Below are 13,571 nucleotides of genomic sequence, written 5' to 3'. Positions count from 1 at the left end.
AAGTGAACAAGATCAGACAAGAGTTTCAATGCCTTCAGTTTATTATATCATCCCATAAAGCTGTCCCAGACCCAGCTTTGCTACAAGGACACCCAGGTCTTTGCCCCTCGGCGATGTCTGGGCAATGGATAAGCCCACTGCTCAGTTGATGCTCTTCATGGGGAAGCGCTGCTTGACCTGGAAATGCTCACATCTTTTGTGCTTCATGGACAGTGCATAGAGCGGTGTCATGTCCACCTTCTTGCCATCGCAGACACTGAACTCCAGCTGCTGGAGCAAGGTGGACAGGAAAAGGAAGACCTGCCACCTGGCAATGGGTTCCCCAATGCATTTCCTTTTCCCCAGGCCAAAAACCAGCACCTTCTCCCCTTCCACTTTGTCCACTCCGGTTCCTTCAGCGTTGAGGAAACGCTCTGGGTTGAAGGTCAGTGGATCCTTCCAAAGTTTCCTGGAAGGGAAAACATTGGATGCAGAGACGGTGTCTCCTGGCCAAGGGCGTAGGAGGACACTGGAAGGTGGTAGCTCAGAGGGATCAAGGGGAGCTGTCAGTAAGAATAACCACGAGTTTAGTAGATACCTCACCTGCTCCCTTTTCTCTTGAAGCAGGTTGACCCTACGTCTGCCCGGGAAGATGACTGTGCAGGAAGGGGCCTACATGTCGCTGCAGGAGGCTTTCTGCCTCTGAAGGTACTTACTCATCATGATTCACTTGCCACTGATTGACAAACACGCAGCGGTCCTTCGGGATGTAGTAGCCGTTCAGCACCGTGTCCCTCGTTGTGCTGGAGAGAGAAATGACTGTGAGAGTTTAGGAAGCAAAAAGGCTCTTCTGCATCCTCAGGGGACTATCAGTTTGCTCCTGATGCTGCTGAAGTAAGGATGCGGCCCAAAGAGATGGCTTCATGAGGGGCAGTTGCATTGTCCATTAGCTGGATTGGGCAACCCCTGCCTGAGCTGGGTGGAGTATTTTCAGCAAAGTCAGCAGAAGGCAAGGCTTGCTCTTCAGGAGCTCCCACACTGCCCTGCACAAGAGCTGTGAGCTCTCCCGTGTTCATGATGAAGCCATCGTTCTACAAGTTGATAACAATCTCCCTGCCTCTCACCACACGGCTGCCGGCGTGGCTGTAACAAGATGTCTCAAGTCCACCTTGTCCTTCCACCTCCTTTGCAACCTCAGCACTTGCCTGTGCGGGATGGTGAAGGGCAGGAAGGAGGAATGCCTGAACATCTCCAGGATAAAGGCTTCCGTGTAGGGCAGCGTGCCTCGGTCCGACAGCCTCGGTCTCCTCTCCCGGCCGATGGTTCGGTCTGCGGGAGGTCGAGAGGAGGGAGGAGGTTGAGGTCAGCCCTGGCCAGAGAAGTTTTGGCCCCAGAGAAAACAGGTTCATGGACTCACCTAGTTCTTCCTGGATCTTCTTCTGCATGTCAGGGTACGTCACAAGATACATGAGGCTCCAGGACAGGCCAGTTGTCACGGTGTCAAAGCCTGGTCAAAGAGGAAAGCATGTAGATGAGGTCTGTACAACACTCTGGGCACGTGCGTTGGCTTGCTGACCAGCCATCACATGGAGCGGTCTTGGGTGGCTAAGAAGGCAGAGGACATCCTGGGCTCACAGTAAGACTTGGGTTTCCATCCCATCGGAGATAACTTTGCTAAAAAATTCTGTTCTCATTCATCCTGATTCACCCTTGGGTTATGTCAGGTTTGTATAACTTCTCTGGAATCGGGGGAGTTTCCACAGAATAAGTCAAAGATGAATCAGTCAATAGACATCTCCCTCAACCAGGAAAAGCCACCTAGGCTTATGAAGCTTGACCGAGCTTCAAGCCGTGCCCTTGGCTTTTCCCTGAAGCCTTTTTCCAGAGCTACTGTCCCACGCTGGTCCCTACAGGTGTCCCTGGGAGGTCCAGAAAGACCAGTGAGCAGGAGAGCGAGTGCTTAGACCCAAACTGTTTGTCTGGTGCTGGACAAAGATGGGTCAGACAGAGCAGTAACACAAGGAGCCCGAGAAAATCCGCAGTAGCTGAGGAACCAGTGGGAAAAGATACCTGCTCCAAAGAGGTCATTCACAAGGTTGACGATTTTCTCCTTAGGGATCTGTGTGGCAGTACTTGCTTCCGCTTTTTTCTCCAGGCACTGCTCAATGAGGGAGTCGGTGATGTCTCGGATGTTGTTCTGAGAGGAAGAGATGACAAGTCACAGCATCAAGTCAACCATCAGAGGAATGGGTGCTACTGACCAACAACCCGATGCTGGGGGAGCCTAGGGTCATACGAGCTCTGGAGAACATAATCCTTCAGCCCCCATGGTCCCTACTGCTTTTGCAACCTATGAAACGGAGGAGATAGATAGATCTCAGGGGAACCTGAGGCACAGATGTTCAACCAACAAACCGCCCCTTTCACACAGGGCCGTGGAGGAGGAGGACTGCGATACTGGGCTACGCATGGAGAGGCTACAGGTGAGCGAGACTACAGCTGGACACGCTAAATGCAGCAATACCTGCAAGAACATAGATGTCCATTGACATTTGGCTGCAAGAAGAAAAACAACTCGCTAACAGAGAGGGGCAGAGAGCAGGAACACACCTCTGGTGCAGGTGAGGGTCCTGCAAGATCTTACCTTGTCATAGGTCTCATAGTGCTCTTGGACAATCTTCTGCAGGAAATGGAGGAATCGCTTGTTGAAATCTTTAAATAAACTCATGCTGCGGCTGGGAAGGTACTGGAGCACGGGGATGAAGTCAGCGGGGTTGCCAGAAGCAGCCACGTTGTTGAACTCTTCAGGTACGTTCACTATGTTGAGCAGCTCTTGGTCGTTGTGGTCGTAACGCTTGCCAAAGCAGATGGCGCAGATGACGTTGGCCACAGAGACCACCAGGTACCGGTAAGGGTCAAAGCTCTTCCCCTCCTCCATCAGCCGCAGGAACTTGGTGACCAGGTAGCTGGCCTCCTTGGAGACGTGCTCCTCCAGGAGGCAGGTGGAAGAGGAGGTGGGGCTGGGGGCGATGGAGAAGGTCTTCAGGGCGTTCTGGGCCAGCTTTCTGCGGGCTTTCCACACCTCCCCCGAGTCGGGGCTGAAGGCCAGGCTCTGCCCATCCGCAACATGGCGGAAGCTGTAGAGGTCCGGGCGCCCCATGAAGTCCTCTCCCTGCTTCACCAAGGCTTTCCTGATGGTCTCCAGCCCGCTCAGCACCAGCACGGGCCGGGTGCCGATCCTGACCTCCATCACGTCCCCGTACTTCTGGCTCAGCCTGGTGAGGGCCAGGTGCATGTCCTTCCTCAGCTCCAGCATGTTGCCGAGGATGGGGTAGCCCCTGGGTCCCGGGGGGCTCTTCAGCCCCTTGGGCACGTGCTGCCGGAGGGACTGGACGAGCAGGAGGACCAGGCAGAAGACGGCAGCCGCGAGGAGGACCTCGGTGGCCGAGACAACGCCTTGGCTTCCCACCAGCGACATTGCAGCCTTCATCGCTGCCGGCATGTGGGAACCCTAACGGAGTTAATCAGAAGCGTGGTGAGGAGCCAGGATTAGCGAGAGGTTGAGTCCTGCAGATGTTCCTGATGCTGAGAAAGGGCACCAAGTGCCCTTAGACATTTCAGGGTGATGGAGCTGCCTGTGCAGCGCTTTGGGGTTTTCAAGGGACAAAAGTTGGAGACCTATAAAGACTCCAAACACGCCCATCGCTTAAGTGGGACCTCGGCCCCCCTGAAGCCTCTGAGGGCACCCCTTCCCCTGCAGAAGACCCCAGCACCCGCTGGCTCAGCCACGGCTCCTGCTCAGGGGAGACGGTCCGTTTGCAACAAGGCACAGAAAATTGCAGCTCAAAAAAAGCGCAGGGAGGCAGGAGGAGAGGAACAGCAACTCCTCAGCGAAGCTGGTCCCACCTCCACCGCATTTGTGAGGATTTATAGCCAGGAGGCTGGATCTGCTGGGTGGCCGTGGATGCGTGGGGGTACAGGGAGCAGGAAAGCCATGGGGCTCGCTGCATGGGCAGGGGAGGGAGGGGAGAGCCTGGTGCATGAATTTCTCCTTCAGACTCGAATATGGCCTTTCCCGGTCCTAGATCCATGTTCAAAACCACACGCGTGCGTTGTCTCCTACCTGCGGGTCCTTGCGATAGACGAGGCTGGTTTTACTGCCCGTGGATCCCAGCAAAGATAGGCGCAGGGTGTCTGGGAGCTGCCTGCCCTGGGGAGCAGAGGGGATCCTCTCCTGCCTCCTGGACCTTCCTCTCCTGCCTCCTGGACCTTTCTCTCCTGCCTCCTGGACCTTTCTCTCCTGCCTCCTGGACCTTCCTCTCCTGCCTCCTGGATGGCCACGTCTTTATATGCACTCCCGTTGTCGCACCACCGAGTGCTTATCTCTGGGGGGTCATGGCACGAAAGCCTTGGGGAATAGCTACCCATTAACAAAGGGGGCTGAGCAGGGCTGGAAACAGCCCAAGAAAGGAGGGAAGATATTTCCACAGCTCCAAGAGGCTCTGGGGCACAAAAAGTGACTTCTTCTCCTGCCCGGGGCACGTGCCTGCCCTACAGCCTGGGACGGGGAGGCAGAAGAGGGTCCCTAAGCCCTGCCCGAGGAGGATGGAGGACACCACGGAGGCATCGCTGCCCCGTGGGTGGGATGTGGGTGCCAGCATTCCCCCCAAAGACCTTTCCTGGGCTGACCAAGCCTGTTCCCAGCACACGGAGAGGGCTGTCACCTCCACGGACGTGCTGGGAGCTGCAGGCTCCGGCGAGACGATGCGTTTGCGGCGAGGAATCCGCAGCCACAAAGCTTCTCCATCCCCGGGGAATCACCGGGCAGGTCACCGTGCCCCGGGGACCGGCGGTGGCACGACCTCCTGGCCCAGCGGCCGAGCCAGGCTCAGGTTAACGATTGCCCAGGTTTGCGTGAGAAGGCGGCTGGCTCGCTTCCCCCGGCTCCTCCGCGGCAAACAGGCAGCCAGGGAGAGGAGTGGCGGGGCGGAGGGGAGGAGGTGAGCCGGAGAGATAGGAGAGGTGAAAGGGGCAGAGCGGGGCAAGGTTGGGGCAGTTCATCCCTCCGACGTCGCAGCGTGCCACCCGGCAGGAGATGTGGGAGTGAGAAAAGGTGCTGCTCGAGCTGGGGCAAAATTCAGGGCTTTGGGAAGTGCAGCCGGGATGAGCTGGAGGAGCAGGAATGAGCCAGAGCTTTGGGGCTGGGCTCTTAAGTTTCCATTCAATCTTTGAAAAGTACGGTGGGAATTTGGCCCAGGTAAAAGCTGAGCTAATATTTAATAAAGGCTTTCAACATCTGGTCTAATCGGACTCATTAATAGCAATGACGCCGTTCATTAACGCTTGGCAAGAACAGTTACAAAACCCCGGCTGCTAATATTCGGTCTGCGAATTGCCAGGCACCTCGCAGACCTACCAGCCCCAGCTTCGCCCGGCGATGCCTCCCAGCGAGGAAAACTCTCGGGAACGCTTTCCGGGAAGCAGGCTGGGGTTTCACAGGAGTAGGGGCGATGCGGGACTTGTCTCGCAGGCTGGATCCGGCCAGCGTCTCCCATCCCCGTGGATCTACCCGGAGTCACTGCACGAAGGTGTGTGCGGGGGGAACAGATTGACCCCCCCCGGGCAGCTTTTCGCCCCTGGGTAGCCTTGCACTGATGGGGAACCCGCACCAGCCTCTCCCAAAGCGCCGGAGAAGCCGGGGAGGGTCCTGGGGCCACAGGGGGGTGCACAGGACCCACCTACCCCGCTTCCACCTCCCCAAATCCCCTTTCCTGCCTCCCCCAAGGCTGCTCGGTGCCGGGTGCCAAGCCCTGCGAGGGCAGGGTGCCTCCTGATGAGAACAGCGTTAAGAGCCGCTGCCTTGCGTGCCAGGCAGCCTCACGCCCCAAACACATCCTCACCCAGCTCCCACCCCGGCCACCGCCCCTCGCTGAGCCCTCGGCTCCCCAGAGCTGGCCGGGGCGGTAGCCGGAGGGCCACTGATGGTCCACTGCCCTTGGCAGGGCTCACACACGCGTGCGAGAGCACACGGATGCACCTTGCTTCCCTCCGTGGGTCACGGCTCCGGGGAGGATCCCGGCCGCGTGCGTGTGCAAGGATAGATGCAAGCGAGAGGACGAGGGCGCCTGCAGGCGCGCACACGTAGGGCAGAACACGCGTGTCCATGAACACGTGCAAATATGTACATGCGAGAGCATAAATGTGCTGTGCATTTGGAGGCAGGCGAGCTATTTACGCATGTATAAGAAACATATCAAATGTTTGTGTGCATTGGACCAGGCGTGTGTTAAAACGTGCACGCGTGCGCGGCAGGAGAGCACGGATGCGCGACCCACGCGTGTAGTCCGTGTGTGCAGCGACGCGCCCGTACAGGCGTACGTATAGATGGGGCGAACGCACGTACACCGGCCTCACGCGCGGCAGGAGGGACGTGGGTTCGCCGGGAGGCGCGGGTGTTGGGCGCCCGCGCGTGTTTCACGAGGTGCCGCGGTGCGTGTGAGAGCGTGCGCGGAGCCATCTCCGCCTGGGCTTTACGGACCCGCGTGGTCCGTGTGTCCCGAGCAGCCCTTCTCCTGAGCCACGGGGACAGGCGGCGTGGGGGGGGGTGACATTTGCACAGTGCGGTCCCCTGGGGAGCAGCCGGCCGCACCGTTCCGTGTCCCCTGGACCCTAAAGGGGACGTTCGCGGTGGCACGACTGAGACCCCCCCCCCACACACACACACTCTTCGCGCCGTGGGAAACCACCCTCTGTACCCTTCCCCCGTGGGGGGAGAGGGCTGGGACGCCTGGCTCCCGGCGAGGGGGACACGCGTGGCGGGGGCGGGGGGGGCTGCCGTGCCCTCGCAGGTGACGGCAGCATCTCCTGGCAGAGGGGACCGAGCCGACGGCGTACCCGGTGCCGGGGACCCCCCGTGACCCCAGCCAGCCGGGGCGGGGGGGGGGGGGGGCCCACACACGGACTGAGCCTGAGCCGCTCCGGCGCCGTCTTGACCCCGGGCCAGGCTGCTGGACGTGGGGCCACCGCCCTGGTCCTTTAAAAGCCATTTCCCCCCCCCCCCCCACCCATAGCGTGACTGGTCTGTCCGGAGCCCCTTCGCACGCGATGTCCCCAACGCCACCCCTGGGACACCGACCCCCCCCCGAGGATGGGGGAGCTGGATCTGCAAACTCTACCTGGTCCCCCCCGGGCATCCCCCCGCCATGTGCCCCCCCCCATCCCCGCCTCCCCCCCCCCCCCCCCCCCGGGGCCGCTCTGTCCCCAGGGCCAGGAGGTGACAGAGGCCACGGCCGCTTCTCACGCGAACCTGGACAATCTTTAACCGGGCCGGGGCAACCAGCGCCGTGACCCCCCCCCCACACACCCCACAGACCCCACACCCCCCCCGGAGCTGCCCCCCGCCACCCTCTTCCCCACGGGGACCCGATCCGGGCTGTGGGCCAGCAGAACGGCCACGCAGCGTGGGGCGGGGGGGGGAGAGAGACGGAGGGACCGGCAAACCCCCACGCCGGCCAGCGGGACGCGGAGGGGGCAATCGCGGTGGGGAGGGTTGATCCACGCTCATCCCCGCGTGTTCGCGGATCCCCGTGGGGTGGGGGTGTGTGTGTGTGTGTGTGTGATTCCCCCCTCCTGCCCGGCACGGCGCACACCGGCGGTAGTTTCCCACGCTCCCGCTCTCCCCGCGGTTGCGGACACCGGGGACAGCCCGGGGCTGGGGGTACCGGCGGGGAGGGGGGGGGGGGCTGGATGGGGAGAGAGGGCTGGGGAAAAGGGGGGGGGGGGGGGGGGGGGGGTCGTGGGTGGGTGTGTGTGGGGGGGGAGAACCGGGGCGCGGTACCGGCGCCTTTAAGATCCTGCCGGTAGCGTGACTGGAGTGACCGGGGCGGCGCGGGTTGCCCAAACATCCCGCCCGCTTCTCACGCGATGCTCCCCCCCCCCGAGTCTGAAACCCACGGACGGTACCGACACCCCCACTCCGACCCATCGGGACCCCCCCCAACTTCTTCATCCCCCGCCTCGCCGCGGAGGACACGCGAAGGAGCGGGGATCCCACGGCCCACGCGTGGGAAGGAGGGGGGGGGGTGCTGCGTGGCCCCTGTCCCACCACCTCCGGGACGTGGGGGGGGTGGGGTGGGGTGTCCGGGTTAGTTATTTGAGAATTTGGACGCGCGTCAGCTTTGATTAGCCTTCGGTCACGTGACGGCAGGTTGGCGGGCCAATCAGGGCGAGCGGCGATGCATATAAAGCAGGAGCGAAGGGCGAGCGGGGTACCTGCCGCCAGGATCGGGCCCCCGGCCGCTCCCGCTCCGCAGGTGGGTACCGTCGGGGCTGCCCGCCGCGACGTACGGCCCTCTGCCCGGGGGCTGGAGAGGGGTGGCGGGTACTTCCAGCTCCCCCCCGGGGAGCCTGGAGGGATGGAAAGCCAACGGGTGGCCCGTTGTGGGGTGGGCTCCCCAAATGTCTCGTAGCATCCCTCCCGGAGCTGTCGGAAGGTGGGTTTTTTTTTTGGGGGGGGGGTGTCAAGGCTCCTTTTTGCCCTGGGGTGGCCACGATCCGCAGCCTTGGGCTTGGAGGGGGTCCTAGCCAGGCTGCACCCGCTGGGATCCCAGCAGCCCCCCCAAGACTCCTCACCCCATGGGACCCGGGTGTCCCACAGGAGGGTGCAGGCTCCTTGCCAAACCCGAGGAGAGGTGGGATTCCATAGCCAGCCTCTTCCTACCCCTGGCTCAGGCATTTCTGATGGAGCAGGGTGCCCACGCTACAGCCACGGCTACCTCTCGTGGCCACCCATCTTTAGGAAGATTTGTGGCAATGCCGTATTTAATTTGCTGGCGAGCGGTGGCTCAGCACGAGCAACCAGATGACTCCAATCAGGAGGATTCAGCTCTCCCATGGTCAAGCGCTCTGGAAAAGACTTTGCAGTATAAAAGAGAGGTCCTGTAGTTAAGGGAACGCATTATCTACCTCTGGCATGCAGAGAAAAAGCCGTGGGAATTGTTCCTTTCCCTCCAGGCTAGCAAAAAACTACTTTTAAGTGCAAGCAGTTTCCTAAAGTGCGGAAAACGATGCGGCTCTGGATCAGAAGTTAAACCCAGCTTTCCTGCCCGCAGTTGCTGCTAAGAGTATCTCCAGCTAGAGGTGCTCCATGGACCTTCCCTCCTTCATAATGCCCCTTTGGTTTATTACTAAGGTTCCTACATGCCGGCAGCGATGAAGGCTGCAATGTCGCTGGTGGGAAGCCAAGGCGTTGTCTCGGCCACCGAGGTCCTCCTCGCGGCTGCCGTCTTCTGCCTGGTCCTCCTGCTCGTCCAGTCCCTCCGGCAGCACGTGCCCAAGGGGCTGAAGAGCCCCCCGGGGCCCAGGGGCTACCCCATCCTCGGCAACGTGCTGGAGCTGAGGAAGGACACGCACCTGGCCCTCACCAGGCTGAGCCAGAAGTACGGGGACGTGATGGAGGTCAGGATCGGCACCCGGCCCGTGCTGGTGCTGAGCGGGCTGGAGACCATCAGGAAAGCCTTGGTGAAGCAGGGAGAGGACTTCATGGGGCGCCCGGACCTCTACAGCTTCCAATACATTTCAAATGGGCAGAGCCTGGCCTTCAGCCCCGACTCGGGGGAGGTGTGGAAAGCCCGCAGAAAGCTGGCCCAGAACGCCCTGAAGACCTTCTCCATCGCCCCCAGCCCCACCTCCTCTTCCACCTGCCTCCTGGAGGAGCACGTCTCCAAGGAGGCCAGCTACCTGGTCACCAAGTTCCTGCGGCTGATGGAGGAGGGGAAGAGCTTTGACCTTAACCAGTACCTGGTGGTCTCTGTGGCCAACGTCATCTGCGCCATCTGCTTTGGCAAGCGTTACGACCACAACGACCAAGAGCTGCTCAACATAGTGAACCTCAGCAATGAATTTGGGGATGCGGCTGCTTCTGGCAACCCCGCTGACTTCATCCCCGTGCTCCAGTACCTTCCCAGCCGCACCATGCAGCTCTTTAAGGACATCAACAGGCGGTTCAACTTCTTTGTGCAAAAAATTGTCCAGGAGCATTACACCAGCTTTGATAAGGTAAGAGCTCGGATGCTCTAGGATGTGGGTAGAGATGCCTACAGTTGTCAGAGGTGCTGCCTGCAAGGCAATGGGGGGGAAGAGGATCCTCCCTTGTCTCCCCACCTCTGCCCAGGAAAGCTCCTTGGAGCTCTCCAAGCTGCAGTTAATCCCCCCAGAAGCCGACACTGGCCGGGGGAGGAGATGTTTCCCCAGCCCTGAGTGTCTATGATGTCTGTGACCCACTGACTCTTCCCCAGGAGCACATCCGGGACATCACGGACTCGCTGATCGAGCACTGCCAGGACAAGAGTGTAGGGGAGGATGCCCGTGTCCCGCTCTCCAACGACAAGATCATCAGCATCGTCTATGACCTCTTTGGGGCAGGTGAGAACCTTTCTGAGGGTAAAGCCTTCCTGCTGGGAGGCTGGGTGGGCGAGCTGGAGCTGGTGGGGTGAGATCCTGGCCACGCTCGGGTGTTCGGAGCTGCTTCTGACCTCTCGAGTGCCCTCCTGAGCAGTGACCAGAGCAAATGGCTCTTCAGTGACAGCTGATGGGGGAACCCCTCCAAGGCAAACATCTAGAGTGACGGGATCTGCAAATACCCGCTCGCCCATCCTCTTTCGGTAACTAAATGCCTTTTTCACGTCCATCCAGGCTTTGACACTGTAGCAACTGCCTTATCCTGGAGCCTCATGTACGTCGCCTTGTACCCCGACATCCAGAAGAAGATCCAGGAAGAACTAGGTGAGTCCATGAACCTGTTTTCTCTGGGGCCAAAACTTCTCTGGCCAGGGCTGACCTCAACCTCCTCCCTCCTCTCGACCTCCCGCAGACCGAACCATCGGCCGGGAGAGGAGACCGAGGCTGTCGGACCGAGGCACGCTGCCCTACACGGAAGCCTTTATCCTGGAGATGTTCAGGCATTCCTCCTTCCTGCCCTTCACCATCCCGCACAGGTATGGGCTGGAGCAGCCGACATGATATTTTGGGGTTTTTTCTTTTTTTCTTTTTTTTTTTTGGAGCAATTTTCTGGGAGGTGCCGTTTAGGCACCTTCGCTTTGAGGGCAGTTTCGCTCTTTGCTGGTGGAGGGATGGCGGGTCACGGCTAACACCCTTGGGTTCATAGTTCCCCTTGCGTGGGGAGAAACCACAGCACAACTCATCCAGCTTCCCGAAACTGGAATCTTTCCGCTTGAGGAAGAGCGTTACCCCGATTTGTATTCGGGAGACTAAATATTCCCGGTTATTTCCTAGCCGGTCCTAAGAATATAGGGCATTGAAAATGAAACGCCCCTGGGTTTTTGCCGCGAAGCTGCGGGTCTCCTCTTAACTTCTCTTCCCCTCCGCCCGTATTTCTTTCAGTACGACAAAAGCGACGGCGTTGAACGGCTATTACATCCCCAAGGATACCTGCGTCTTTATCAACCAGTGGCAAGTCAACCACGACGAGTGAGTAGATCAAATCTCCCCGTGCTCACCTGATCCTTTCGAGCAACGTGCCAAAAGCCGACGGGGTCGGGGAGGGAGGAAAAGGCAGATCGGACCAAAAATCGTGTGGGTTTGATGCTGAGCCCAGCCTCGGGTCTCCTGGGTGTGGAACAACTCTAGGTTGACTCGGTCAGCAAGTCCCCAACGTCAGGGCTTGCCCAACTGACGCGCAGTGACGTGGTGACGGCCTCGATGCACCGGACTTTCCACGTCCGTGCGAGGGTCGGCAGCTTTGCCTGCCGGATAATCAGGAATCGGTAAATCCTCCTGCCAAGCAGCCCCTGGTTTTGGGTTTTTTTTGGTGTTTTTTTTTTTTAAGATGTCCCGACTGATTTCTCTGCACCGTGTTTTTTTTTTTAAATTATTTTTTTTCCCCTCCTTTCGGCTGAAACTGCAGGATCTCGAGCTCTTGCACGCTGAATTAAATCCATCCCCGGTGTCTGCACGAGCAAACGCAGTCGGGGTTTGAATCGGAGATTTCAATAGACTGAGCTGATGGGGTCTGACACGTAGTTGGCCTTTTAGATCAGGGATAGAGGTTGCCAAAGCTTTTTTTTTTTTTTTTGGATGGTGGAATGAAAAAGCATCGCAATGCTTCTCTCTGCGAGGAGATGGGGGGGTTTTTTTTGGTGGGGTTTTTTTTTTTTTTTTTGGATCGCTGTCCCCGTGGGTGAAAATGTCTTTCTCAGGGGTGTCTCCTTTCTGCTCCAGGAAGCTTTGGAAGGATCCCTCAACCTTCAACCCCGAGCGGTTCCTCAACGCCGCGGGGACCGAAATAAACAGGACGGAGAGCGAGAAAGTGATGGTTTTCGGCTTGGGGAAGAGGCGCTGCATCGGGGAGTCCATCGGCCGGTGGGAGGTCTTCCTCTTCTTGACCACCATGCTGCAGCAACTGGAGTTCAGCCTCCGCCCCGGCGAGGAGGTGGACATCACTCCTCAGTACGGACTGACGATGAAATACAAGAAATGCGAGCGCTTCCAGATGAAGAAGCGTTTCCCCACGAAGAGTTCCCCGTAGGCGTCGCTTCGCAGAAGGAAAGGCAGCTCTCGGCGTCGGGCGCTCAGCCCGCTTGCTCCCCAACGCTTGCTCTCGAAGCCAACGCAGCCCCGCGCTCGCCGTCGTTGAGGTCGTCTCCCGTAAAGGCGAGCGGGAAGGGATAAAGTCTTTTCCCTCCCCCCCCCCACGGGGCGAAAGTCTTTTGGAGCTGTCGGGAAAAACCTTCGGCTCCCGGGGAAGGGGCCGGCGACCGGGGGGGTCTCGAGGGGATGCGGATGTCGGAGCCATCCCGGAGAGGGGACCCGTTCTGGGCGCAGCTAAATTCCCTGAAGAGAAAAAAGCCGCGAACTGAATCCCGTGGGTTTCTACCAATCCTTAGTGACAGCCTGCTGGGGGGGGGGGAATAAAAATAAAAAATATAAATAATAAAAAAAATCCGTAAGTAGTGCTGTTGGCCAATTGGGATATTGTTAGCTAAACCCCTAACAAGAAGCCGCCTGGAAAATATCAAAGGACTGAAAATAAGAAACAGTAAGAAGCACGGACAACACTTCTGGCTTTCGGACGATGTATTTCCTGTTTGGGTTTTTGTTGTGTGTTTGGGTTTTTTTTCTTTTTTAAACTAATATTTTTATATTTTAGCAAGCAGTAGATTTCTATACTCAGCCTACTCAAAGCAGCAAAGGTTTGAGGACCGCGGGAGATGCACCGCCTTGCGTTACGGTCCGCTTTAGCCAGCGCGAAGGTGAATTTTCCCGGCAAATGGAGCAGCGATTCCTGTTTGTACCCTGCCCGGAACGCACCCGTGTGCCGGGATAGAAACTGCGCAGCATTTCTAACCCAATAAATAATTCTTAATGAAAGTTGCTGAAGTTTCTTTTATTCCATTGGGAAAAGATTATTATTTTTTTGGGGGGGGGGGGGGGAACCCCTCTCTCACACCTGTTTATTTTTTTTTTTTAAATTATCCTTAAAAATCTGACTTGGGTGTCAGATTTAGTGTCAGGTGGCGTTAGAAGGAGGTTTTAATCCTCCTGGGTGCTGGATCTCTTTCTCCCAGCTGAGATTT

At 58.6% G+C, this 13,571-nt stretch overlaps 2 protein-coding genes across 3 annotated transcripts in view; one reads left to right on the top strand and one right to left on the bottom strand.

Moving 5' to 3' along the window:
* LOC104640441 (cytochrome P450 1A4-like) overlaps nucleotides 1-13,365 on the top strand; it is an 87,803-nt gene extending 74,438 nt beyond the window's left edge. The window contains exons 1-7 of one of the 2 annotated variants that reach the window (XM_075764989.1): nucleotides 8,250-8,291; nucleotides 9,170-10,035; nucleotides 10,275-10,401; nucleotides 10,672-10,761; nucleotides 10,850-10,973; nucleotides 11,380-11,466; nucleotides 12,217-13,365. In XM_075764989.1, coding sequence (XP_075621104.1) covers nucleotides 9,178-10,035; nucleotides 10,275-10,401; nucleotides 10,672-10,761; nucleotides 10,850-10,973; nucleotides 11,380-11,466; nucleotides 12,217-12,523 — 1,593 coding nt within the window. In that variant the 5' untranslated portion in view covers nucleotides 8,250-8,291; nucleotides 9,170-9,177 and the 3' untranslated portion in view covers nucleotides 12,524-13,365. Of the gene's footprint in view, nucleotides 1-8,249; nucleotides 8,292-9,169; nucleotides 10,036-10,274; nucleotides 10,402-10,671; nucleotides 10,762-10,849; nucleotides 10,974-11,379; nucleotides 11,467-12,216 lie in introns of those variants that run through there. The other variant, XM_075764990.1, reaches the window with a different exon arrangement.
* Nucleotides 24-4,230, bottom strand: LOC104640806 (cytochrome P450 1A5-like). The gene is made up of 7 exons (XM_010309290.2): nucleotides 4,103-4,230; nucleotides 2,624-3,490; nucleotides 2,050-2,176; nucleotides 1,397-1,486; nucleotides 1,185-1,308; nucleotides 696-782; nucleotides 24-448 (listed from the first exon to the last, which is right to left on the bottom strand). The coding sequence occupies exons 2-7, from the start codon at nucleotides 3,479-3,481 to the stop codon at nucleotides 142-144; spliced, it is 1,593 nt and encodes a 530-aa protein (XP_010307592.2). The 5' UTR covers nucleotides 3,482-3,490; nucleotides 4,103-4,230; the 3' UTR covers nucleotides 24-141.
* Nucleotides 13,366-13,571: the final 206 nt, after the last annotated feature.

This window comes from Balearica regulorum, chromosome 12 (assembly GCF_011004875.1).
Source record: "Balearica regulorum gibbericeps isolate bBalReg1 chromosome 12, bBalReg1.pri, whole genome shotgun sequence".
Lineage (NCBI taxonomy): Eukaryota > Metazoa > Chordata > Aves > Gruiformes > Gruidae > Balearica > Balearica regulorum.
The sequence above is the reverse complement of the archived record's forward strand: the minus strand, read 5'-3'. Positions and strand labels throughout refer to the sequence as shown.

What these genes read in the sequence shown, in the direction of transcription:
- LOC104640806 (XM_010309290.2), bottom strand. Translation starts at nt 3,481, where the DNA reads ATGCCGGCAGCGATGAAGGCTGCAATGTCGCTGGTGGGAAGCCAAGGC. An exon ending in GAATGACCTCTTTGGAGCAG is followed by an intron (nt 1,487 to 2,049) that starts GTATCTTTTCCC and finishes CTCTTTGACCAG; the next exon opens with GCTTTGACACCGTGACAACT. An exon ending in GAAGATCCAGGAAGAACTAG is followed by an intron (nt 1,309 to 1,396) that starts GTGAGTCCATGA and finishes GACCTCCCGCAG; the next exon opens with ACCGAACCATCGGCCGGGAG.